Consider the following 23,581-nt stretch of genomic DNA (forward strand, 5'->3'; position numbering starts at 1 on the left):
GCCATGCAAGCATGTGAACATAGATGTTTAGTTAAAAAATGGATGTTGGCATAAATTTTAAAGATTTCTCCTTCAGGTCTCCTACTGTCATGGCAGAGCAACTGTTTAATGAGAATATCACTAAGCAAGTTAGTTTGTTTATAACAATTACATGAATAATACAACACTTGGTTTAATAACAGAGACATCTGACTGTAACTATCGCCCCCTGGAGTACTGGAGGTTTGTTACACGTTCACACTTTTGTGAATTAACCCAAGATGTGTCGACATGTCGAGTGGCAAAAGTCTGGATATCATAAAAACCCTTTTGGCAAAGAAAGACCGATGTAAGTTGAGCTTGATAAAATCATTTATTGTGCTCCAGAAGATTAAATCCTATTTAACCAGAAAGAAAGACAAAATGACAAATAATCTACATCACAACAACCCTCTGTAGCTCTCAACAGCCATTTTGATCTTCTTTCAAGGTCAGCCAGTAGAAAATAAACACAATGAAATTTGGTTGCTGTTTGTAAGAAAATGGCCCTCAGTCTTGCATTACATTCAGTTACAAGGCTTGTCCTGGCATGTGTGTATGCGAGTGTATGTGCATATGTGTGAAGAAACATACTGAGCTGTGGAGATCTTTGCAATTACAGATGAATCCCATCTCTCTCCTTGGAACATGTGCATGCACAAGATGAATCCTCTGAGCGCCCCACTGGTGTACGGTTCATTAAATTTTAATATCGTTCAAAGGAGCCTCCTTTGCAGGGGGACACATGGGCAGGCTGACTTTGCATATGCATACCTGCAGATGGGGACTGGCATACAGAGAAGTGACGCTCTCCCTGGCCTGTTTGTACTGTGCAGAGTTGTCACAGGTGAAGGCAGAGCAGAGAGGAAAAGCCCACAGGAGACTGTGTTCTGAACAGGAACATGTTGTTGGGAACAATGTGTGTCACAAGTTGGCTGATCTGGAGAAGAGTAGCACGATTCTTTCAATCTTGTTCCCTTCCATGGCTTCCCTCGTCCCTCATTAGTTCTTTGCCACTAGCTATTCACCAGGGCTCAAGCATTCACTCCCAAAAGCCTGTGCTTGACCTCAGTGTTTTTTCACACCAACTATTAATTAATCACCTTGAGATGTGAAAGGCTGTACTGCTAGTAAAATGGCTTCTAATGTCTCTCACTCAATATCCTAAAAGTAATTTTGTGCGAACGCAGCCAATCAAACATATTTGATGTTTAATATCTAGCTACATGGAGCAGGATTTTGGAAATGAATGTCAAAATAACCTGGCTAGGACAAATTCAATACTACAGTAAAGAAAAAAATAGCTTTTACTTTATCATGTCTGGTTAGGAAACAGCATTAGCTTGGGGTTGTTGACCAAGAGAGTTTGCACAAAAGCAAATATGAGGACCTCTGATCTGGGAGAACCAAATCACCAATCTATTGCTGTTATTCTATAATCATACGTTACATGCTGGGGGAAAAAGAAATGTAGATATTTATGTAGAAGTTTAGCTTTCACTGATGTTTGCGCTCAATCAAATTTCCCAGGATTAAAAAAAAGGATTCACAAGAAATCTAAATTGTCACCACAGGAACTGACACCCTGAAGTGACTATCCACAAAAAAGGAACAACGGGTTAGCATCCCAGGACTTTTTAGCATGTGGTATGTAATGCAACAAGGCTCTGAGAAAATCAATTAATCTTGTTTCTCGATTCTCTTTCTCTAGCTAGCTTCAATGGCCTCTTAAGATCAGAAGGCCTGTCTCATCAGGGGTCCTCCTGTCTTTAGCCTGGGATTCACTGGTGTCGATCATTAGTATGTACTGTAGAATGCTCTGTAACAAGGCTTTGAGAAAAGTAAAATAATCAAGGATGGATAAAACTAGCAATTACTGAGAGATTTGCAGGTGAAACTGGCTTTTAGCACTGAGGCTACTGACTTGCACTTATCTCTGGGTAAGAAATGACAAAAGTTTCCTTTTCACTTTCTCCATAGGTCTCTCTGTATCCTTTCTTTCTATAGCTAGCTTTAAGCGGTATGATCAAGGGCTTCGTAACATCAGAAGCCCCCTTAATACACTCTTTCATCAGGGGCCCTCCTGTCTCCAGTGTGGGATTCATTCGTGATGATCGTTCAGGAGAATCACAGAAAGTTCTGGATGAGAGGATACCAACGCAAGTCTCAAAGTCGTACTGCATTGGTCACTGGTTGTTCAAAGCTGCGTGGGGGACTGCCTCATAAAATACCGAAAACAAAGAAATGAGAATCAAACATTACAGATAAGAAATTTTCTAAGGTAGGGTGGTTTGACTATTAGCAAGAGGTGAAAATGAACTTAAAAATAATAAAGGAATGTATTATAACTGAGACCAATGAGCAAATCAAAAAGTACATTAATGTCCCACACATGGGAACTCAAACAACAAGTGATTCACCACTATTAAAAAGTTTTACCAACACACATGTACAAAACTAGTCCTTATAACCAGGTTCAGTCAAGCTATTTGTGAACGCAATCTAGTTAGCGTATACCCACCCCTTCCCATCACTGTCTTCAGAACCCATCATGTCCGCCCTGGTCAGCATATTCCAATTCCTCCCGTGAGCCAATCAGAGCAGTATTTCCTTAAATCCAAATGGGGAGGAAAATGACTTTTTTTTTTTTTTTTTTTAAATAATGACTTAATCAGCAGAACAGCCACCAAGCAGATAAATTGTCATGCGCATCGTGCTAAAAATATCCAGCCTTCCTTTGAGTCCACCAGTTTCAGTATAGACAGCACTTGTGTGATGAAGCTGTATCTGCCAGGAAGCCAATAAATTCCCCGCTACGCTCTTGAGGCAGATTCCTCAGTATCAACGGCCCCAGCCAGGGCTTAAAGAGCATGGGTGCTTTGTGTACATATCTAGATATGTAAATACGTCCTATACAATAAAATTGTTCCCCCAAAAATAAATTGACAAAAAGAATTCAAAAGACATTCAGTGAATGTCTCTATTGTGCATATTCTTGAGGATTTCTCATTCTCGCCTTTTTCCCGTAGTATTCCACATTCTCCACCAGAAGGAGAACACGTGCCTAAATTGGGTAAGCAGCATCTCCCATCTGCTCTGAAGAGAGTAATCTACAATCCAGCGCCCCGGGAAAACAATATGTTTCCTTTTGTTTACAAAGGGCCTCCCACACGTCATCTCTTCTGTGCTTCCGTCGTTTCCTCTCCGGGTAACCGAATCAAACCATTCCTCAAAGAATCCTAGACTGATAGTTGTCCCCAGGAAATGGTCCTGGTTTTGTCACAATATAAGGGTAAAAAATCATCTCCGGTTTTTCATTACATCAGAAATATTTATTTTTGTTTTTTTTTGTCTTTTTGTTTTTCGCTTTAATAGAAAACGATAGTTTTGCTCTCGAGGAACAAAAACCAGCATTGTTATTTCCTGTTCCTCTGAGCACCGGGAGTAAAGATATTTCTCACCCCAGTGCCATAACCTCTGTTCGTCATCACACCTGTACTCCACATCTGTGGGAGTGTATGTGTGTGTGTGTATGTCCGTGTTTGTGTGTGAGAACATGTGTGTGTGGCTATACTCTAGTGGTGGAGTGTGAATGAGGGTGTGGATGGGGCAGGGTGTTATTCTGTCCACTGGAGTAACTGTTGAAGGGGTGTAAGGAGGTGAGGCCTGGAATGCTGTTGGGTATCATAGTGATGGTGTTCGGGCTCATGAGAGGGATGTCGTCCGGTGAACGGCGCATGGCGAGCGTGTAATCAGGTGGGCAGGCAGTTCTCAGGACCACCTCGTGAGGGTGCATGGCCTCCCGGCACTCCCGCTCCAAGTCGCTGTGTTTCATTTGTAGAGACATGATCTCCTCCTCTTGTGTATGGGGCAGCTCGTTGGCTGTGGTCCTCTGTGGGCTACAACGCCTGTGGACCTCGTGCCTTCGCTTATCCTTCTTGTAGTAGAGTGCGGCGAACGCCAATATGTTGAGGAAGAGCAACGAGGCACCGACGGCGATGGTGACGCTCAGTTCGGTGGAATAGTCCCGTTGGTTCTCTAGGAAGGGTTGGTTCTGGTTGTGGCTTTCCTGTGTTTCAGTGGGAAACGGTGTAGGGTAGGGCCTCTTGGTGTTGACTGGGATCTTCTTTGGTGTACGGGGAGTGACCTCGGGTGGTGGCAGCTTAGTGGTGGTGGAAATGATCTGGGTGACCTCGTTGAGACTGTGGAGATGAGGCACCAGCTCCAGCCACAAGTTGACCTTATTGGCGCGATAATGTTCCTTGACACGGGGCTTCAAGCCGATGTGCAAGTATAGCTGGTCCTTTTGGTTGTAACGTGTCCAGGCCACCTCCTCAAAACGGTTAGGCTTGGTGTGGATGAACTTGGTGTCCTGTGGAACTGGCTGGTTGGGGTCACTGAAAGGAAATAGGAAGATTTCATTACTTTTTACACAAAAGACAATTTCTAGGATTGCACATGGGCACTCCAAAACTTAGCACTCAATAAGACAAATATCACACAACCCATTACAGACAAGTCTTAGGGGAGTGCTCAGAGACCCCTAATATTCTCTCAGCGCTCATTAGGGTCTCCTGACAACTGCACCTGCTTTTAAAATGAACGAGAATTAGTCTGAGAAGAAATTACACATTTGCACACAAATTGATTTGTTGTCCTCCCATGAGATGATTACAAGTCTAGGCAGTAATGTCATATAAACACTAAACTCACTCTTAAGTGATCATCAGCATTACTTTATTCACTGAATTACACCTAAATTGAAGCAAACCAAATTGCTGTTGCATAAAAAGCAGTTGCGTAAATTTAATGTAGCATAACCTTGGGAATCTTAACAAGTATTTGCGAGTGAGAATGCATTAACAAACAATTAAGCATTGATTAAACCTTAGGAACCCCATAGCAGTGTTTCCTGGCAACAAATGGGTATTGTACGATAATCAATAGCAAATTGAATTCTCAAATTATAAGATGGTTGCGGTGTTGGTGGTCTTACAACAAAAGAAAATCATATTCAAAATCACTTCTGAATCCTAATTAATGGCCATATTGTTTGTCTCAAGACTTAACTGATTAGAAACGATGCCCTGTTGCCTAGAGACTTACCCGGTCTTGGCAAAGTTGGTCCAGTAGGTCATTACCACTGCACTAAGCATCACATCATTTTTGGAGAAGTTGCAGGGGAAAAGCTCAGTTGGACCAATCATGGGCAGCCCGAACACATATGGGATCTCATCGCCATGTGCCGCATCAGCCCAGGGTGGCACCTGTTCCGTCTGGCAGTGATGGTAAAAAGCGTAGAAATAAGTAGGCGAGCCAAAACTGGAGTGAAGGTCTGCTGTTGCCACCGCTGGTGCCACCCACTGATGATCTGTGAAGAGTGCCAGCAGGGTCTTTCTTCTGGTCTCTGGGTTGTGGCGGTCAGCCCAGTCAGTGTACATAAACTTAATGGTCTCCCGCAGGATGTCTTTCCCCTCGGGGTAACCGTATAAATCATCCACAAAACTTGACACGGCGTAGTCAAAATCGTTGGCTTGAACTCCATTCTCGTTGTCTACAATGAGTTCCACAAACTTTAGCCCCTCGCCTTGGTTGACGCCCAGCATGATATCATAGTTGAGGAACTCCCCTTGCTCCATGAGGATCTGAGGGTCATCGGGGATGACATCACCATCAATGACAGGTCCAAAGGCGATGTGGTAACGAGCAGGCTGAATGTCCTGCTCCACTAGTTCTTTGTAGTGTTTTTTCTGTAGGCACTCCACCATGTCCACTGTATCTTTGAGGTTGCACCCCACCTTTTTGGCCAGCATGCGGGCATACTTGGCCGGTTGAAAGCTGACAGCCCAGCTGGACAAGGCTGTGCCACTTTGGGCTATGGCCCTTTGGAAAAGACCTGTATAAGAAAAACAAGACAGAATCACGCAAGAGAACACGCAACATGCTGCAGCACGGCCCAAATGTCTGAGACCAGTAGCAACTGGCTGCTTGGTAGCGACCGATTACAAGTTATATTAGGAGCATAATTGTTGTGAACTTTGTGAAAAAATTAATAGAATTTTACATGGCCAAAAAATTCAAAATTTAATATAATATTAAACTGAAATAACAAAATGTCTTAAAAAACACCACGCTTTGCTTCTGAAAATCCTAAACGTTTGTTTAAAATTCAGTTTTAAATAGGAAAAATGGCAGATTTTTAATGTGCGCTCAGACTTTTGGACCCCACCGTAGGCTATTTACACAGATAGTGCTCCCTCAGTACGCAAGTTGGAGCAAATTAACACATATCGGTTTAGCTGTTTTTATGCAAATCTTAAATGGTTTGGGAAAAGAGGGCATGCAAGTCAACATACAAATGCTGATGAACCTGAATTTTACACAGAGCTGATCAACATTTCAGTTGTTCATGTAATTTTAGGGGGGAAAATATGACTTTTAATCTATTTCTTGAATTTAATTATACCGCATTAACAGTAATTATCTGTTTGCACTCTGTAAACCCCTTTCACTGCTTTATAGACGTCAAGAAAATTGACCCACACCATTGAAGAGAAGCAGATATCATGCACAAACATCAAGACAAAAAAGCAAGTGAGTGAGCAGGACAGAAAGTGTGTGTGTGTGTGTGTGATGCGAGAGAGAGAGAGAGAGAGAGTGAGAGAGAGAGAGAGAGAGAGAGAGAGGAGAAAGACAGATAGAAAGAGCAAGAAAATTGAGTTACTCTGTTACCATGACAACCCCTGGGATCTCAGTCTTAGCAGTGCAGTTATGAGTAAAACATGTTCTCACTAAAGGAGACAAAAAAACTATAAAAACACACATGGAAATGAAATGGAAATAAGGGGATGTTTCAGTTTGCAATTCAACAAAACGGTGACAATTTTGTATGAACAGACGAATATATTTGAGAATGAAGAATGTACTGCTGAAATTAAAAAGAAAAAGGAAAACATCTGAAATATATGAAAATTATTCCAGATTAAGCAGTGCACGGTCTCTTCCAAAGGTGTCTCTGGGTTCATTTGAATGATAGTGACAACCTTAAAGCAGGTCTGTGCCAGGAGACCTCTTCACAAAGCAATCTTCCAAGCGGAGAGACTCAAAATGGAATTAATGTATTTACCCTTTTTGTGGCAGTGGAAGGTGAATGCTGTATTTGGACAGTGTGCTCATGGTGTGCCTGGTGATGTGTATGGACTCAACTAAATAAAGATGGGAACATGAAACGACCTAGGGAGATTTAATTTCCATAAACAAGTGATATCAGGTCAAACGGAGTGAGTTAGCAGCTTAAAGCATGGTGAAAAATGAGCTTGGCAAATGCAGGACCGATGAAGCAACTTTCTTGGCAACGTTGTTGGTTTGAGGATTTTTGTATTACACACTTAAGCTCTGTGAAACTAAGCATTCTTTTGAACTAATTTATAGGGTATAGGGTATAAGGCAGTGCTTTTTAACAACAGGTCTGCAGACCCCTAGTGGTTGTTAAGAGTGTAATCATTAGGTCTGGGCAATACAATTATTTTATATTATTATTATTCATTTAGAGGATGGATTATTATTATTTTTTTAAATTGAAACAATAAGATTCAAAATATCTAATTCAAACGGTAAAAAAACGTAAAAACCTAATTAAAAATAATCATTAAACCCATTTTTTTCTAACCTGTACACAGAGCTGGGTAGATTACTTACAATCCGTTACGATTACAAATTACATGACAAAAATTGTAGTCAGTAATGTAATCCATTACATTACACATTTTAGGTAATATAATCAGATTACTTTTTGATTACTTTTAGATTACTTTTGACCTAACTCGTTTATCCCATTGATTTAAAGAGGATAATCTTGTACCATAATGATGTAAAAATACAAAGAGTGAGAAAATATATTCCTTTTATTGTAATTAACAACATGAAGTGCATTAAACATTATATTATGCCAAGCTTTCCCAAACTGGTGTTCGTAAAGAAACTGCAGGGGGTTTGTGAGTTTAATGAAAGGCAAACAAGTAATTGAATCATAAAAATATAAAATTAAAATAAATCGTTTTAAATAACAATCAAAATAATTCACTTACTAAAAAAGAATAAATATTTTTTATTTACCTGCACGCCATATGACCATTAACCAACCGTGAACATGCAAATGTGATACTTAATTATTAAAATATTTATTTTAAAATCTCAGGGGTACTTAAGGGGGTCATTGATTATGATTTCACTTTTTTAACTTTGGTTAGTGTGTAATGTTGCTGTTTGAGCATAAACAGCCTCTGCTAAGTTACGATGCTCAAAGTTCAATGCAAAGGGAGATGTTGTCTTTTACAGAATTGCTGATTGACCACCCCTTTAAAGTAAATATATTCGGTGAAAGAGGTTCAGATGACAAAAAGTTTGAGAATGTCTGCAAATAAGAAATATTGAGAATTTGTGCATTTTAATGAGTTTGAAAGACAAAAGCCTTTCAATAATACATAATAATACATGGTTAAATAACCTACTGAGTGATAATTCAAATAAAAATAAATGTGTACATCAGTAGTTGATGCAATATTGAAACACTTCTTAAACCTGAAATGATTTTTGTAAATCCAGTGGTCAAATGCTGTGTCGCCACCTGACTAATGACTGATCTCTGTGTGAATGTCCACAAATCTGGACTTTCTGAGTGTATATAAGCGGTAGACTATTTTAGAAAGGAAAATTTAAAAGACAAAAAAGAGGAATTAGAGAGAATCAACAAATGAATCATTTATTGCTATTGTGTGAATAATACGTAATCATGTAATCAATAAAAAAGTAACTGTAGTCTGATTACGGTATTTTAAAATGTAACTTACTCTAATTGCAAGTACTTAAATTTTGGAATCTCATTACGTAATCCAGATTATATGTAATCAGTTACTACCCAGCTCTGCCTGTACAGCAGTACTCTGAATAAATGTCACAGGTTTTTCAAAACTAAGATTGCAATCTGATTTTTTTAATGCAAATACAGATAACTACAAAAAAAGCACAGAGACTGAACTTCTAAATGGGCTCATAACACAAACAGCTATAGCATGCAGACAAAAACTGTCAAAAGTTAAAACCTCTGCATTGTACCTTTGGTTGAATTGCTCCAACGGTTACCTTCAGAATAATGGGAAAGAGTCAGCAGGTTGACACATGAGGCCCCGGCCCCAGACCCAAAAACAGTAATGCGTAAAGGGTCACCCCCAAAGAAAGCAATGTTTTCACTCGTCCAGCGCAGGGCCTGGATTTGATCAAGAAGTCCATAGTTTCCCTTGGCTGCCTGGTCTCCTGTGCTCAAAAAACCTGCAGACAGAAGAAAGAATCAAATGAGTGTTTGTGCATTGCAGTCCAATTTTAAAACCCTAACAAAGATTGAAAGCTGTTGAAATATTCAATAGCAAACTGCAGATGAAAGTACATCAGAGAAAGTGACAAATTTCTGAAATGAGGGGAAACATTCTCCTCCCTCCCTCCATTTTTTTAACATCCATGAAATAGATGTTCACCTTAGGAGAGCTTATGTAAACAAGTTTTTAAAAGTTGTTTATGTCTTGGATCTCATGGCTGGCCTCTCCTCCTTTTATTTCATAAATAAAAATGAAATGAAATGAACCAAACATACAGTTTAAGTAGTTCTTCAGCACTATTCCAAAACACAGAGAACATGCTATGTAGACTGCATTAAGGCATTATAAGAATTACTTTACATGGTCAAATTCTAAGTCTGCATCACATGTATTCTTTGCAAAGTAGGCAATCCTGTGACAAGTGAAAAAAATCCATGGAGTATAAAGTGAGATGGACACATTCAAAACAAGATTAGAAAACTCAAAAAATCAGTAGCGATACATATGTGCTTCATGTGAGGAACACTATTAGTATGACAAACAGAGAACATTGTTACATGTAAAACCTTCCAAATCATGTCAGTTTATTTTGGTGTTAGCTTAGCAACATGCTAACAGCAAAAAAAACTGAAATCAGTGTTGAGTAAAGACTCTTACGTGCCTCGTGAAGAATTTGTTTTGAAACATTATTATTCTATGTTAACAGTGGTTCTTAACTCTAAACTACATAAATCAATATTAACCCTGCATGCTTTAAAAAAAAAGAAAAAAAAAAAAAAGAAAAAAAAAAAGTTTGCTTTGCTCTTCTTTGGTTTGGTCAGCCAACCGCAGCTCTAGAGTCACTGGAGCATGCAGCTGTTGTTTTACCCCCTGACTACCACTTAAGGGGCACTCAAATTAACGACAAAGTTTATGGCAATATATTACAAGTGTCAGTGAAAAAAACTGTGATTACACAGAAGTAACCCAGTGGTGCGTTTTAATGGAAAACTAGTCAGTAACTACTTGACTACAGTAGCATATCCTGGGAATATACATCCTGGGGGTGCTTGTGGAATAATGATTGTGTACATGTTCAGTGAATAGACGACCATTTGGGTTTAGTAATTGCCCTCATAGTCCCAGAACACATGAAAAATAATAAAGCAACACAACAAGTGCTTTACAGTAAGCTCATTTACAAATGCAGACAACAAGAAACAAAAGACTGAAATCACTTCGGTTCTGTACACAAAGCGCACACACAAATCCATCTGACCCTGCTGCCGCTCCCTTCCTTTTGTTAATTGAGTTCTTTATTGGATTTAATTAATCTAGTTGTGTTGCTACATCAAGAAGTTGATCTCCTGGAAGTGGCCGTCGAATACAAGCACGCATTTAATTGATTCCATTTAGCCAAGGCAGTGTGCAGAGCAAATCAAAAAGACCAGGCACAGGCTCGAAAATGATTAGCAATCAAATGGTAGGCTGTCAGGTGCTCGTGCCTGCAGCGCAGAGCCGTGAGCACATTTGGCTGTTAACACAGGCAGGCAGCGGCCTGCTTTCCATCCTCATGCATGCAGAGAGGTGCAATCCAATCAGAAGGGAACAAAAGGGCCTCCCTCTGCACGGACAGTGAATAGCCTGGGCTTGTGAATGGAAACGTATTTGGTACAATGTGGAGAAAACAGAATCACAACAATGCGCTTTAATGAGACAGGCCATAATTGTGGATTTTTATCAAAGTAGTCAAGGAGAGGATTTGCTGTGTAAGCGGCATTGGCTCATTTCTATGAAAGCGAGGGTCAGCTGGACACTGTCCAAGGCACTTCGAATGACAACAAGGGATGCACATTTCATCAAATTTCATCATCAGCGCTCATCTTTTAAAACACCAATAACACTGTAAATTTAATCTTTAGCCAATCTCAAAACGAATATCCATTTTTCATACTGCCTACTGTACATTCACTTGTACCATTTAAAATGACTGGTTTTAGTTTTTAGTGTTCTATTTTACGTTTATTTAGAAAAAAAGGAATTTTTATATCATCCATCCTCTCAAAATACAAGATTTCTGATGTATGACTTTAGAGTCCCTTCCTCAGATGATTATTAAATTGAAACTGCAAAAGTTAAGCTCAACTCATAAATACGAACATTTCATTGCAAGCCATTCCCGTACAAGGTGACCAAGACTCAAGTACAGAGTGTTAAAACTTGATTGTTGTCAGACTAAGATAACAAACCTCACCTTTGTGAGGTGTAATCCACTTGCTGTATCATAACAGATTTCAGGAAATTGAGATACTATCAAATGACATCTACAAAACTTAAATCATACTAGTAAAAAGCGGGTCATTTGTATGGATTGACCTCTTCAGACCTACAAGTTTTCATACACGTCAAGGCACCCATTTCTGTAACCTGAAGCCCTACTACAGTGCAAGTCGTACTGGGAACGGTCCAAACAGATGAATAAAAATGGAATCAGATTGCAATCATTTGGCCCCCAAAGTGAAATTCACAACTAATGAAAAAGCCACAGAGAGGCTTAGTTCCAAGTGTCATGTACTTAAATCAATTCCTGTTGGAACCCAAGCAGATGGTTTGAGACGTTAAATTAATCTCGGTTTTGACTGGAGAGGGCCAGAAAAGATACCAAAGAACGGGACCAACAAAAGAAAAGAAGAAAAACTGGATCCCCAAAGCAAAGCGAGAAGTGACAGAAAGAGAAAAAGGCATTATTGTACGTTTCTTTCAGGGTTACAGATGAAGAGAGGCGGCGGCGGCAGCAGCAGCAGGTTCAGTCTCAGAGATGTTGCATTAGAACATTTGCCAGTTCGGTCTCCCTCCAAAAAAGCAATGTTGCAGCCAGACCGTTGGAGCTTTATTTGTCTGTTCTGTCTCTACTCACCCGGCAGTAAGACAAATTGGCCCTCCTGTTGTATTTGTGTCCCTAAAAATATTTACAGTGTGACAACACCTTCGTACTTTCAGTTCCCATCACAGAATTATCATCCATTTCAGGGACTTCAAGACTAAAAGCAGATGCCATCTGTTTCCATACCACAGGCTGGCACCTGAGAATGCAAGTTTCAAAACTGCAAGAGGTGACACAATGAACTGCCAGAAGTGGGTTTGAAAAGGTTACAATCACTAAAATGATGGCAAGACCGAATCACTGCCTCAAGTGGAAATGAGCTGTACTGCATGCTGATAATTAAGGAATACAGTGACCACCGATGGTATGGATTACTGGCTCTGATCATTGTCTTTGTCAAAGGAGAGTCATACACTAGAGCTTGGCAGAGGCTAACGACAGGATCCACTACTGGATCCCAACTGAATTTGACTTGACAGACCTATTCCTGTCTTCGCTGCTTTGATATGCAGAATCCAGAACCTAAAAACTGCTGCTCCGGGCAAAATAGACAGAATTTTATTCAAACATTTTTTTTTTCTTAGGGATATTACATTAAAGTAACCCACTTCCATCTAGAAAAAAATAAAAAAATAAAATAAAAAATCCATCTCCTTTTATTTCCCTCCTCTCCAAGGAGGATGGATCAGTGACATGCTGAATGCCTTTCATGTGGATATTTCATGAAAAATATACACTAATAAAAAATAAATGCTGTAGAGTTTGCAACATTACTATCGAAAAAATGCAGTCCAAACAAATGCTACGACAGGGTAATCTTCCCAGTGTAAATATAGGTAATGAAAGTTAAATGTACATTTCTTTAATGGAACGGATTACAGTATTACATCTAGAGACTGGATGTTGCATTATTTAGCATATATTACAGCTGTCAGATTCTTATCAGGTTAACATCCTTGTCAAATCCCATTTCAGTGGACTGAGCAAATGAAATTACCTCTAGGTAAGGCCTACAGTTTGCTGACTTGGATGAACATGCTGCAATAGCTGTTCAATACACATTTTAGTCACATAATGTAGTGTAACAACCTAACATATTTTAACAGACATAACAAACCCAGAAGTAGCACATAAACAAAATAACAAAACATAACCCTGACATAGCACACAACCTCACATAAAGTAACTAGGGATGTGATGAGATCTCGTGGCACGAGATCTCGCGAGATCCGATGTGTCTCACCAGATCCGACTGGTCTCGCGAGAACGTGATAATATCCTTGCAAAATATTAGGCTTGTTTGAGATGCGCCTCGCCTGAAATGTAGGCGAGAGTAGCTGGCTGCAGTGAGGGGAGGAGTGAAATAAGCGCAGTCAAGACGGACAGTTCTGCCCTCTCAAAGTGGAACAGATACCTACGAGATCAAAGGCGGATATTGCGTTATTCTCACTCATATGCTGTGCTGCTGATAAACATGATATAATTTCAGTTCTGTTGCTTTTATATGAGTATAAATATGATGAACAAGACATTCAGAGTGCTTGCTATTTAATTCCATACGAAAGGCGTATTTATCATCCATTTTTATTTTAATTCAAACATGTATTTTAGATTTTTATAGAAAATATGACAACAATCCTCACATATCTCACACAGAGATCGCACTGTCATAGTGTTTATATTATAAAAACATGGTTATTATAGGTAAGCCATGGCAAAAACAAAACATGTTTCGCTACACTAACCATAGTTTAACCATGGTAGCCTATTTGTAGTAAAACTGTGGTTATAGGCTACAACTGGTAATAAAAACGCCCAAAAAATATGGTTTGCCTACTATAGCCTACATTTACTATAGTAATACCATTGTTAATTTTCGTAAGGGATTGTATATAATAATATGAAATAAATGTTTTAATAGATTATGACATTTACATCACAAAATATCCAGGGGTGACATTTATTTGATGTGAAGGAGGGTTGCTGTAAGCCCTATCAGAACTGGGTTGTGGTGCAGGCGGGACGGGACTAATGACAGGTCATTGAAGGGTAAGTAGTCTAGCCTATCTGGAGTGCATATAAATATGAATATTAAGCTTGATATGTTTCCTACGTTGTATATCCATTACTGCTGTCGGAGTTCTGATGTTGCGTGCTACCCGCTCAGATTGCGCTACCGCCGTCTGTTTATTTGGCAGTATTTTTTACTTATTAGAGGTACAGAACGCCACACAGCAACCTTTCGGCATTGCACCAAGCAAAAATCAATCGAAATTATAACAAAAAGTAAAGATCAAGCGTCTAACAAGGTCTCCATACATTAATCAGAACGGTTTGTTTTCCCCACGGCATAAACGGATATGACGTTTTTGTGGGCGTTCCCAGCAATTCCGACCAAGTCTATAGTGAAACAAGTCTGTATGAATGAATGAAAATGTTTTTTTTTTTTTGTTCAAATGAATATATATATATATATATATATATATATATATATATATATATATATATATATATATATATATATATATATTTTTTTTTTTTTTTAAAGACTTGAGCAATGAACATTTTGTCAGAACAACTAGTAAATTACGTTATTTTGTAAGAGAATCGTGATCTTGTGATTTTTCCTTGTGATTCTCAATTTATCCAGAATCGTGCATCTCTAGTTTACATGTTGTTTATTACTGCATATAATTCATTAAAATAGAAGTTTAATTTCATAAAGTACAAGTTGATTTCAAAATGCACCAACATTTTTTGCATTTTGTGTTTTTCAGTTGAATAAAAGACTATTTTCCCTATATATTCCCCATTATTGAGGATAAAAAAAAAAAAGTCTAAAAATCTCGTCTCGTTTTCGTGAACCCAGTCTCATGTCTCGTCTCTTGGGATAAGTGTCTCGTCACACCCCTAAAAGTAACATTTCATACTGTAACATAATCCAGACATAACAGTGTAGCACATAAAGTAACTTATGTAACATACCATAATAGAGTATAATAAAACACAAACACAACTCAGACATAACTCAGATGTAGCACATACAGTACCTTATCATAATCCAGATGTAGTACATGAATCAAAAACATAACATAACATAATCAAGATGTAGGACATAAAGTAACATTATACAACATCAAACACAACAGACATATTCCAGACGTTGCACACAACCTAACCTAACCTAACATAACATAACCTAACATAACCTAACATAACCTAGCATAACCTAACATAACCTAACATAACATAACATAACATAACATAACATAACATAACATAATCCAGGCACAGCATGCAACATAACATTACATAACGCAAACATAACATAACATAACCCCAGACATAAGACATAATGTAATAATATAATCAAGGTTTAGCACATGAAGTAATGTAAAGTAACATAACAAAACCCAAACATAACATAACGTAGATGTAGAACATAGCATAATCCAGGCACAGCATGCAACATAACATTACATAACGCAAACATGACATAATCCAGACATAGCACAACAACCTTACATAATAACATAAAAAAACGTAACGCAACACAACACAACACAACACAAGACAACACAACATAACATAACCCCAGACATAACCTAGACATAAGGCAATGTAAGAACGTAATCAAGTTTTAGCACATGAAGTAATGTAAAGTAACATACTGTAATACAACAAAACAAAACCCAAACATAACATAACGTAGATGTAGCACATAACATAATCCAGGCACAGCATGCAACATAACATTACATAACGCAAACATAACATAATCCAGACATAGCACAACAACCTTACATAACAACATTAAAAAAACCATAACATAACATAACATAACATATAACATAACACAACACAACACATAACACAGGCAAGTGGAGCCTATGTGGAAGAGCCGTTTTAGGGTTCAGTAATGTGTTAATTACATTAGGTGCTTGCAGAGTAGCATGGGGAACTTAATGAAGGCTAATGTAAATACTTGCTCTTCACTTATTCCACCTCGCTAACTTTGCTTAAGCGATGCACAGCATCTTCTGACAGGGCCAAACAACTGCTGTGAGTCAACCTGCAGTCCATATGGTTTGAGCTGCTGGTGACAGATTTATTTAATGTATACATATGTGAATTTATTGTTTAAAATATGGCTTTGATTATATAACCTCATCAATTATACATTTTCAAAATAAAATCTTTACAAGCGCAGAAAAAAAAAAAAACTCTTTAAAACAAGTTCAGGTTTAGGAGGCATTAAACAACCCTCATGCATGCAGAGAGAGTGAGAATACAAATTCTGGGGCTTTTAATTAGGATTTTAATGTTTCTAGTACTGTTATGAGCCAGTGTTGCCTGGTGCTTAAGCCTTGTTGAACCCCCCGCAATTGTGGACACCTCTCCTCAATAGCAAGATAAAGCATTAGAGCTTGCTTGAATTAAATTATAGAAGAAAAACAAGGAGAGTTTAATGACAGTCCCACAAGCACACAACACATTTTTCAACTGTTACATTAGTCGCCAAACCGTTGTTTACCCTTTTCAGTATTTGGAAGGCTTTGATGAGGTTTTACTTGTGATGTTCTACTGCATCTCTGACTAGTCTCCTCAGCAAGAGCACTCTTTTATTTGCAGTGAAGATGACGCTAATGATAACTGTTGAAAATTGTGCATAATTAAAACAATATATATATATTTATTATTATTTTTTTTCATTGGACTGTGGATATGCATGCTGATATGACAATGCTTTGGTTTTTGTATGAAAAAAAGACTCTTCAGACATTCTTGTATGTTCCACTGAAAATAAATAAATAAAATATCAGCATGCAAAACTGAGTAAATAATAACTGAATTTTCATTTCCTTTAATATAATCAATCTTTATAGTTATTTTGAATCTGAATATCATTTAAATGCCTGACAGGTGGCAAAACAAAATAGCTCTGTGTACGTACTGCAGAGCACAATCTCCAAGTTCAAACATCAACAGGATGCAATAATTGTTCTTAAAATACTGCCATGCAACATACATGAAAGCACCAAACTGCAGCACAGCTTTCTTTGAAATGTGCTTCTTGGTAGTTGCATTGCTTCAAAACCTGATCTGAATTGTTAACCAGCTCCCTTTCCATAGAAAAGAACAACATTTGCATACAGATAACAGCCTTCTGCGATTTAACACACACACACACACACTCCGAGCAGGATGGGGAAAGAGAGTGAGCGCGAGAGGGAGAATAAAACCTTTTCAAAAGAAGTGAGAGTCTAAAGATAGCCCTCCATCTTTTTCCCTCTTGCTCCTCTCCAGTGAACATCCTGGAAATATTCCTCTCCTCTGACGTGTGTGAGAGCAAGAGAGTGCAGCTGAGTGCGTCTTCCAGGTTCTGGTGGCCCTATCGCTAAAATAAAAAAAACACTGAACCAGAAAGTACTCTTATCTAACAGAGTACATCCAGATATTACAGACTTTATGTTGATGATGACACAAGGCTTTTCTGGAGACCGAGGGGAACACAGGCCTCCCCCATTCGGCAAGACTCACTCTCGATTAAATCTTGGCCATTTTTGGAAACTCAAAAACTAACCCTAACCCTAACACTAACCCTCACACTTTTCAAACTTCACTGTTTCTACTACCAGTATCCAACAGTGGATGCATATGAATCAAAAGAGAGTTGTGTAATTTCTCTTTCCTGAACTGTCACAAATAAATGTCATTTATTTTATGGTCTGGAAAAACACTTTTTAGTAGTAATTTGTTTATGAATCATTTTTAAACTATAGTATTTCATAATTTTATGATGGATATTTTAAGGTTGGAGAGTCTACAGCATCTATACATACAATACATTGAAAAAAGTAGCAAAAATAAATGAAAGCATGAGAAAAGTTTTCAGATCTTCACATATCAAAAGAAAAGAAGTTTAAATATGTTAGTTTTAATTCAAATCTCCCCTGGGACATAAAAGTGGCCGTAGCTGAAGAAACACCCATACATGACCTCATAAACCGGCGTGGAACCTGGAGGCAAGGTCTCACTAATGAGGTCAGTGGAAGGAGGGAATCATGTGGAGACGATACTCCTGTAACAAAAACACAGCGTTGAAAATGTCATCTCACTTGTGCAGTGGTGACAGTGCCATCTGCAGTCAACGTATGACTGTATGTTTGACCTGCACTGTATGTTTGAAAAACTTCATTTGTGACGATCGTTGTATGTCAACACAACAAATAAGTTAACTGAAAATTGAGTGTTTAATCTTATCATTATACATTACTGACACTCTATCCTCCAATTTGATACTGTTAATTGCTTTGACACAATCTGTATTGTTAAAAGCGCTATATAAATAAAGGTGACTTGACTTCAGGAAAAAAAATAAACCTTACAGCAGTGACTTAGAAGTTAGAGAAATATGCTCCAATACATTGCATAGAGGTGCTCATGAAATAGTTTGAGCCTGGATTGCATCTAGTGTCCAAATTAACAAGCACAAGCACTAACGGCTTTTCCAACCATTTTGGACAAAAATAAAAATAAAGGGAAGGAAATTACAAGGACTCTTCATATTTTCGCAGTTACAGGTGCTGTTTAACTGAGAGGCTAATTTGAATATGATGTAAATGTGTGAAACAACAGTCTGAATTGTTTCTAAATATACAATAATCTTGCAATTTTAGAACAAAAAATAATTTGTTTTTAAATGTGCTTGCCATTAGAAGTGAAAGAGGCCCATGAATGCATTCCTCACTTCTTCTTCATGTTGTTTGAGCAATCAATCAATCAATAAATAAATCAATGAAGTAATTTAATGTGGATGACCTTGTGACCTTGAGACATTAGTTCAAGGGATAGTTCAGCCAAAAATGAAAATTCTGTCATCATTTATTCATCCTCAAGTTGTTGCTAACCTGTACAAGTTGCTTTTTTCTGCTTAACATAAAGAAAGGAATTAATTAAAAAAAAGGAAATTCATACAGGTTTGGAACAACCTGAGGGTGAGTAAATGACAGCATTTTACATTTTTGGGTCAACAATCCCTTTAAACCTAGCTTGTATATTAAGCACATCTTCCTAAGTATCATTTGTAATTACCAGCAATCAGAAATGTTTAGTTTTGAGTCAAACAAAGCAAAGCTTTCAATCACAGAGTGTCCTGAAAGAGGTGTTATAGAACCCAGAACTCCTCTCCTGACTTTTAGCTGTAAACCTCAACAAGTTATTGCTCTTATTATGTTGACTTGATTATCTTGCCAGACTGCAGTGAAACCAAACACACCAAGCTTTGATCTCAGGCTACACTGCCATTATCCTTAATGGGACAATCAACTGTCCAGCTATGTTGGAAAATGACTTCCAGGGACATCAGCCTATTATATCGCTTAGCCTTATGATACAATCATGCAACTGCAGAAAGCCACTATTGACTAATCCGAAACAAGCATTTTAGAAAGCCACATAACAGAGTGCAACAATTGGGTTCCGGAAGTAAAAATCCCATTTATTTTCTCCATAGGGAAACTTATTTTTAACAATAACCTAAAAAAAGCTAATAAAGCTGTAAAGACAGACCTACTGTGCGCCACAAGGTTGTAAATTGATGGTATGCACTTCAGTTGAAGCCATCAACCCACATTATTGCAACTTTTTTTAAAATAATAGTTCAGTCAGGACCACTCTGTTTGAGTCAGAATATTGTAGAGGTCCTGAACTTTATATTTGGCGGCAGGCTTCGCTCTGAAGGGTTGAGATTCTGAGCTATCCACAGGCAAACATCACTGAACCTAAGCAATTGGCAGATATTTTAATATGCACAGCTATATATACCAAGTAGAGTAACAGGATAATATTGGACAATTTGAGCAACATGAGCTGGATAGATGATACAGTATATCTCCGTGGGTGAGCAGTTAAGTGATCATGTATCTGCATAAGGAGGACTTGGGGATGGAGGAGGGTAAGCGCATGTCTGTGCGACAGACTATATGGCAAGTGTGAGAACGGATGATCTTATATATCTTATTTATTGTGGTGGGAGGAATTACGATCAGCTGAGCGTCAGCTGATGCTGCAGTCACTCTGTGGTCTGCCTGAACTACGCTTGAGCTCCATTTGTCGCTCAAACTAGATTATTAAAAAGTGGAATTCCTGGTGAGAAATGAAATTGCTCATGATTCTGCAAAGAAATCTCCACCAATCAGCGAACCGCGACAAGCAAATTGCGTCAAAAGTGCTCCGTCAACTTCCATGAAGTCTCACTACACTCTCAGATTACTTGGTTTGTAGTTTTTTCCTTCATTAAAGGTTTTTTTTTTGTCAGATTTTCAAATACTTTTTGCTTCAAATCAAAGTTTGCGATGTGGTTGGGCTGGTTGGTACGGAGCCCTTTACAGGACATTGTGGTGGGAAAAATTTGGGGTGAATGGAAAAAATTCAGGGTGGGAGGAAAAAAATTTTTTCAAATGTTTTGCGTTCCCTCGAGAAACTTTTGCGTTCTCTTGCAAAGATATTTGCTTTCCCTCGAGAAACTTTGCGTTCCCTCGTAAAACTTTTGCATTCTCTCGCAAAGATATTTGCGTTTCCTTCGCGAAACTTTTGCGTTCTCTCGCAAAACCATTTGAGTTCGGACAAACGCTTCCTGTTTACTTTGCAGCTTGCAGTGGTTACAGCTCGTATGTTCACAATGGAGCGGTTCATAGAGTTTTATTTTGAACTTGCACTCAAAGTAATACAGTCAGTGCTTATGTCGAAGCACGGTTTTGGGACATTCTAAAACGCTTAATGTGGCTTAATGTTTTAAAACTGTGACATTGGAGGACTAAATTCGATAATAATAAATCCTGATAAAAATTATTAGGCTAGCATTAATAACCTTATTAATATTATTACTATTAATAAAGCAGAATATGAACGCAACGCCCTGCACGTTAAGCCTTTTCTTCCCCATAGAAAACGCTTAAGGTAGGCTATAATGAATGGTTCATGCAGCTCGTATGTTCACAATGGAGCCGTTCATAGAGTTTTATTTTGAACTTGGACTCAAATAAATGAATAAGTCAGTGCTTAGTTCAAGGCACGGTTTTGGGACATAATAAAACGCTTAATGTGGCTTAATGTTTTAAAACAGTGACTTGGAGGACCAAATTCGATAAAGCTGATACAATTAAAAGGCTAATATTAATAACCTTGTTAATAATATTACTAAGCAGAATAGCCCAGAATATGAACGCAACGCCCTGCACGTAGCCTAAGCTTTTTCTCCCCCATAAAACGCTTAAGGTAGGCTATAATGAAAACGGTGATTTAAAAATACCAAATCCGTTGCATTCATATTCTGGGCTATTCTCCTTTATTAATAGTAATATTATTAATAAGGTTATTAATATAAACCTAACAATTTTATTAGTATTTATTATTATCGAATTTGGTCCTAATGTCACTGTTTTAATACATTAAGCCACATTAAAGCGTTTTAGAATGTCCCAAAACTGTGCCTTGAACTAACCACTGTCTGACTGTATTTCTTTATACTTGAGTCAAAGTTCAAAATAAAAACTCTATGAACCGCTCCATTGTGAACATACGAGCTGTAACCACTGCAAGCTGCAAAGTAAACAGGAAGCGTTTGTCCGAACTCAAATGGTTTTGCGAGAGAACGCAAATATCTTTGCGAGAGAACCCAAAGGTTTTGCGAGGGAATGCAAAAGTTTTGCGAGAGAACGCAAACGTTTTGCGAGAGAACGCAAATATCTTTGCGAGAGAACGCAAACGTTTTGCGAAATAACGTAAATATCTTTGCGAGAGAACGCAAACGTTTTGCGAGAGAACGCAAATATCTTTGCGAGAGAACGCAAACGTTTTGCGAAAGAACGTAAATATCTTTGCGAGAGAACGCAAACGTTTTGCGAAAGAACGTAAATATCTTTGCGAGAGAACGCAAAAGTTTTGCGAGGGAACGCAAAAGTTTTGCGAAAGAAGGTAAATATCTTTGCGAGAGAGCAAAAGTTTTGCGAGGGAACGCAAAGTTTCGAGGGAACGCAAAAGTTTTGCGAGAGAACGCAAATATCTTTGCGAGAGAACGCAAAAGTTTTGCGAGAGAACGCAAAACATTTGAAAGATTTTTTTCCTCCCACCCTGAATTTTTTCCATTCACCCCGAATTTTTCCCACCACAATGTCCTGTAAAGGGCTCCGTAGGTTGGTTACTAACAATTGGTTATTAAGAATTTTTTTAATTCTTGTCAAATGAACGGGAATTTGCTATTTCCAGAACCAAGGCTGCAAAAAAAGTGGACAGAAACTGTTGCACTCTATAAGTCCTTGCTCTATCCTTTTGCAATTATTATACTTTTTTAACCTCATATTTTGCACTAATGTTATTAAAACAGGCATAGACTAACTGCATCAGCATGAAAAACTAAGCAGACCAGATCTGTCTGTAGGCCGGCACGATGATCCCCTTATTATTTGTACACAACCACGCAAGCTGTGCCAGAGCTCCAAACTTCCGCCCCCACTGTTTGGCAAAGCCAAGTTTGTGGAGAGGCTCCTGTCTGTCAGTTCTGTCAGATGCTTTTGGTGAAAGAGCAGAAAAACATGAGACGAGGTGTCAGAGAGGGCATGCAAGACGTTAAGGGAACAGTATTGAATGCTATCTCAGGGGCCACTACGGTTAACCATGTTTGACAGTGGCAGCAGCTCAAGCCTGTACCTGAGTCGCTTCAGCCAATCAGAGCTCCCGTGGCCGTGTCTGAACCTGCGGCCAGTGAAGCGCCGAAAAAGAGTGTAAGTGCATTCTGACACCCTCCCAGATTAAATGTCACAGAGTGTCACTGGGTCCTAATGTCCCACAGTCCTTCTCTCATGGGTTGGATATGACTATCGACCCATTACTACTGTGCCACAGATGCCTCATTATTGTCTTTGTGATTTTTCCCTCCTGTCTCAGGGCAATCCACTGCAGAGAAAGTCTTTCTTACCCCAAAGATGTGAACAATCTTTTCAAAATCTAATTTTAAACACATTTACAAGTTCTTAAAAATGTCCTTATTGTATTGTTTGGTTTAGACAAACAAGCTTTTTGCAAGAAAAAAAAAAGTCATGCGGTGTAACCATCAAGTAAAAATACATTTTTATTCAACAGTTTTTAAGTATATTTTTCAAACTATTTATTCAATCTCATAAATAATAAATTAATCAAAATCAGTAAGTAACCTGAACTAACCTTGCGTTATCATAGAAGTCAAATTATCTGATATTTTAAAAGACGTCCTAACCTTGATACACTTCTCTCTTAAATGACATTGTGCTTGACAATAGTGTTTGACATA

At 38.3% G+C, this 23,581-nt stretch overlaps 1 protein-coding gene across 9 annotated transcripts in view; it reads right to left on the reverse strand.

Annotated features, from left to right (window-relative positions):
- Nucleotides 1–278: 278 nt before the first annotated feature.
- The window catches only part of nlgn1 (neuroligin 1), a 235,215-nt gene continuing 211,912 nt past the window's right edge, over nt 279–23,581 (reverse strand). For 7 of the 9 annotated variants that reach the window (XM_058790654.1, XM_058790655.1, XM_058790652.1 and 4 more), the window contains 3 exons: nt 9,133–9,345; nt 5,125–5,914; nt 279–4,415 (listed from right to left, as the gene is read on the reverse strand). In XM_058790654.1, the coding sequence (XP_058646637.1) occupies nt 3,587–4,415; nt 5,125–5,914; nt 9,133–9,345 (1,832 nt within the window). In that variant the 3' untranslated portion in view covers nt 279–3,586. The remainder of the gene's footprint in view (nt 4,416–5,124; nt 5,915–9,132; nt 9,346–23,581) is intronic. The other 2 variants (XM_058790660.1, XM_058790658.1) reach the window with 1 other exon arrangement.

Source organism: Onychostoma macrolepis, chromosome 11 (genome assembly GCF_012432095.1).
Source record: "Onychostoma macrolepis isolate SWU-2019 chromosome 11, ASM1243209v1, whole genome shotgun sequence".
NCBI classification, from domain to species: Eukaryota; Metazoa; Chordata; class Actinopteri; order Cypriniformes; family Cyprinidae; genus Onychostoma; species Onychostoma macrolepis.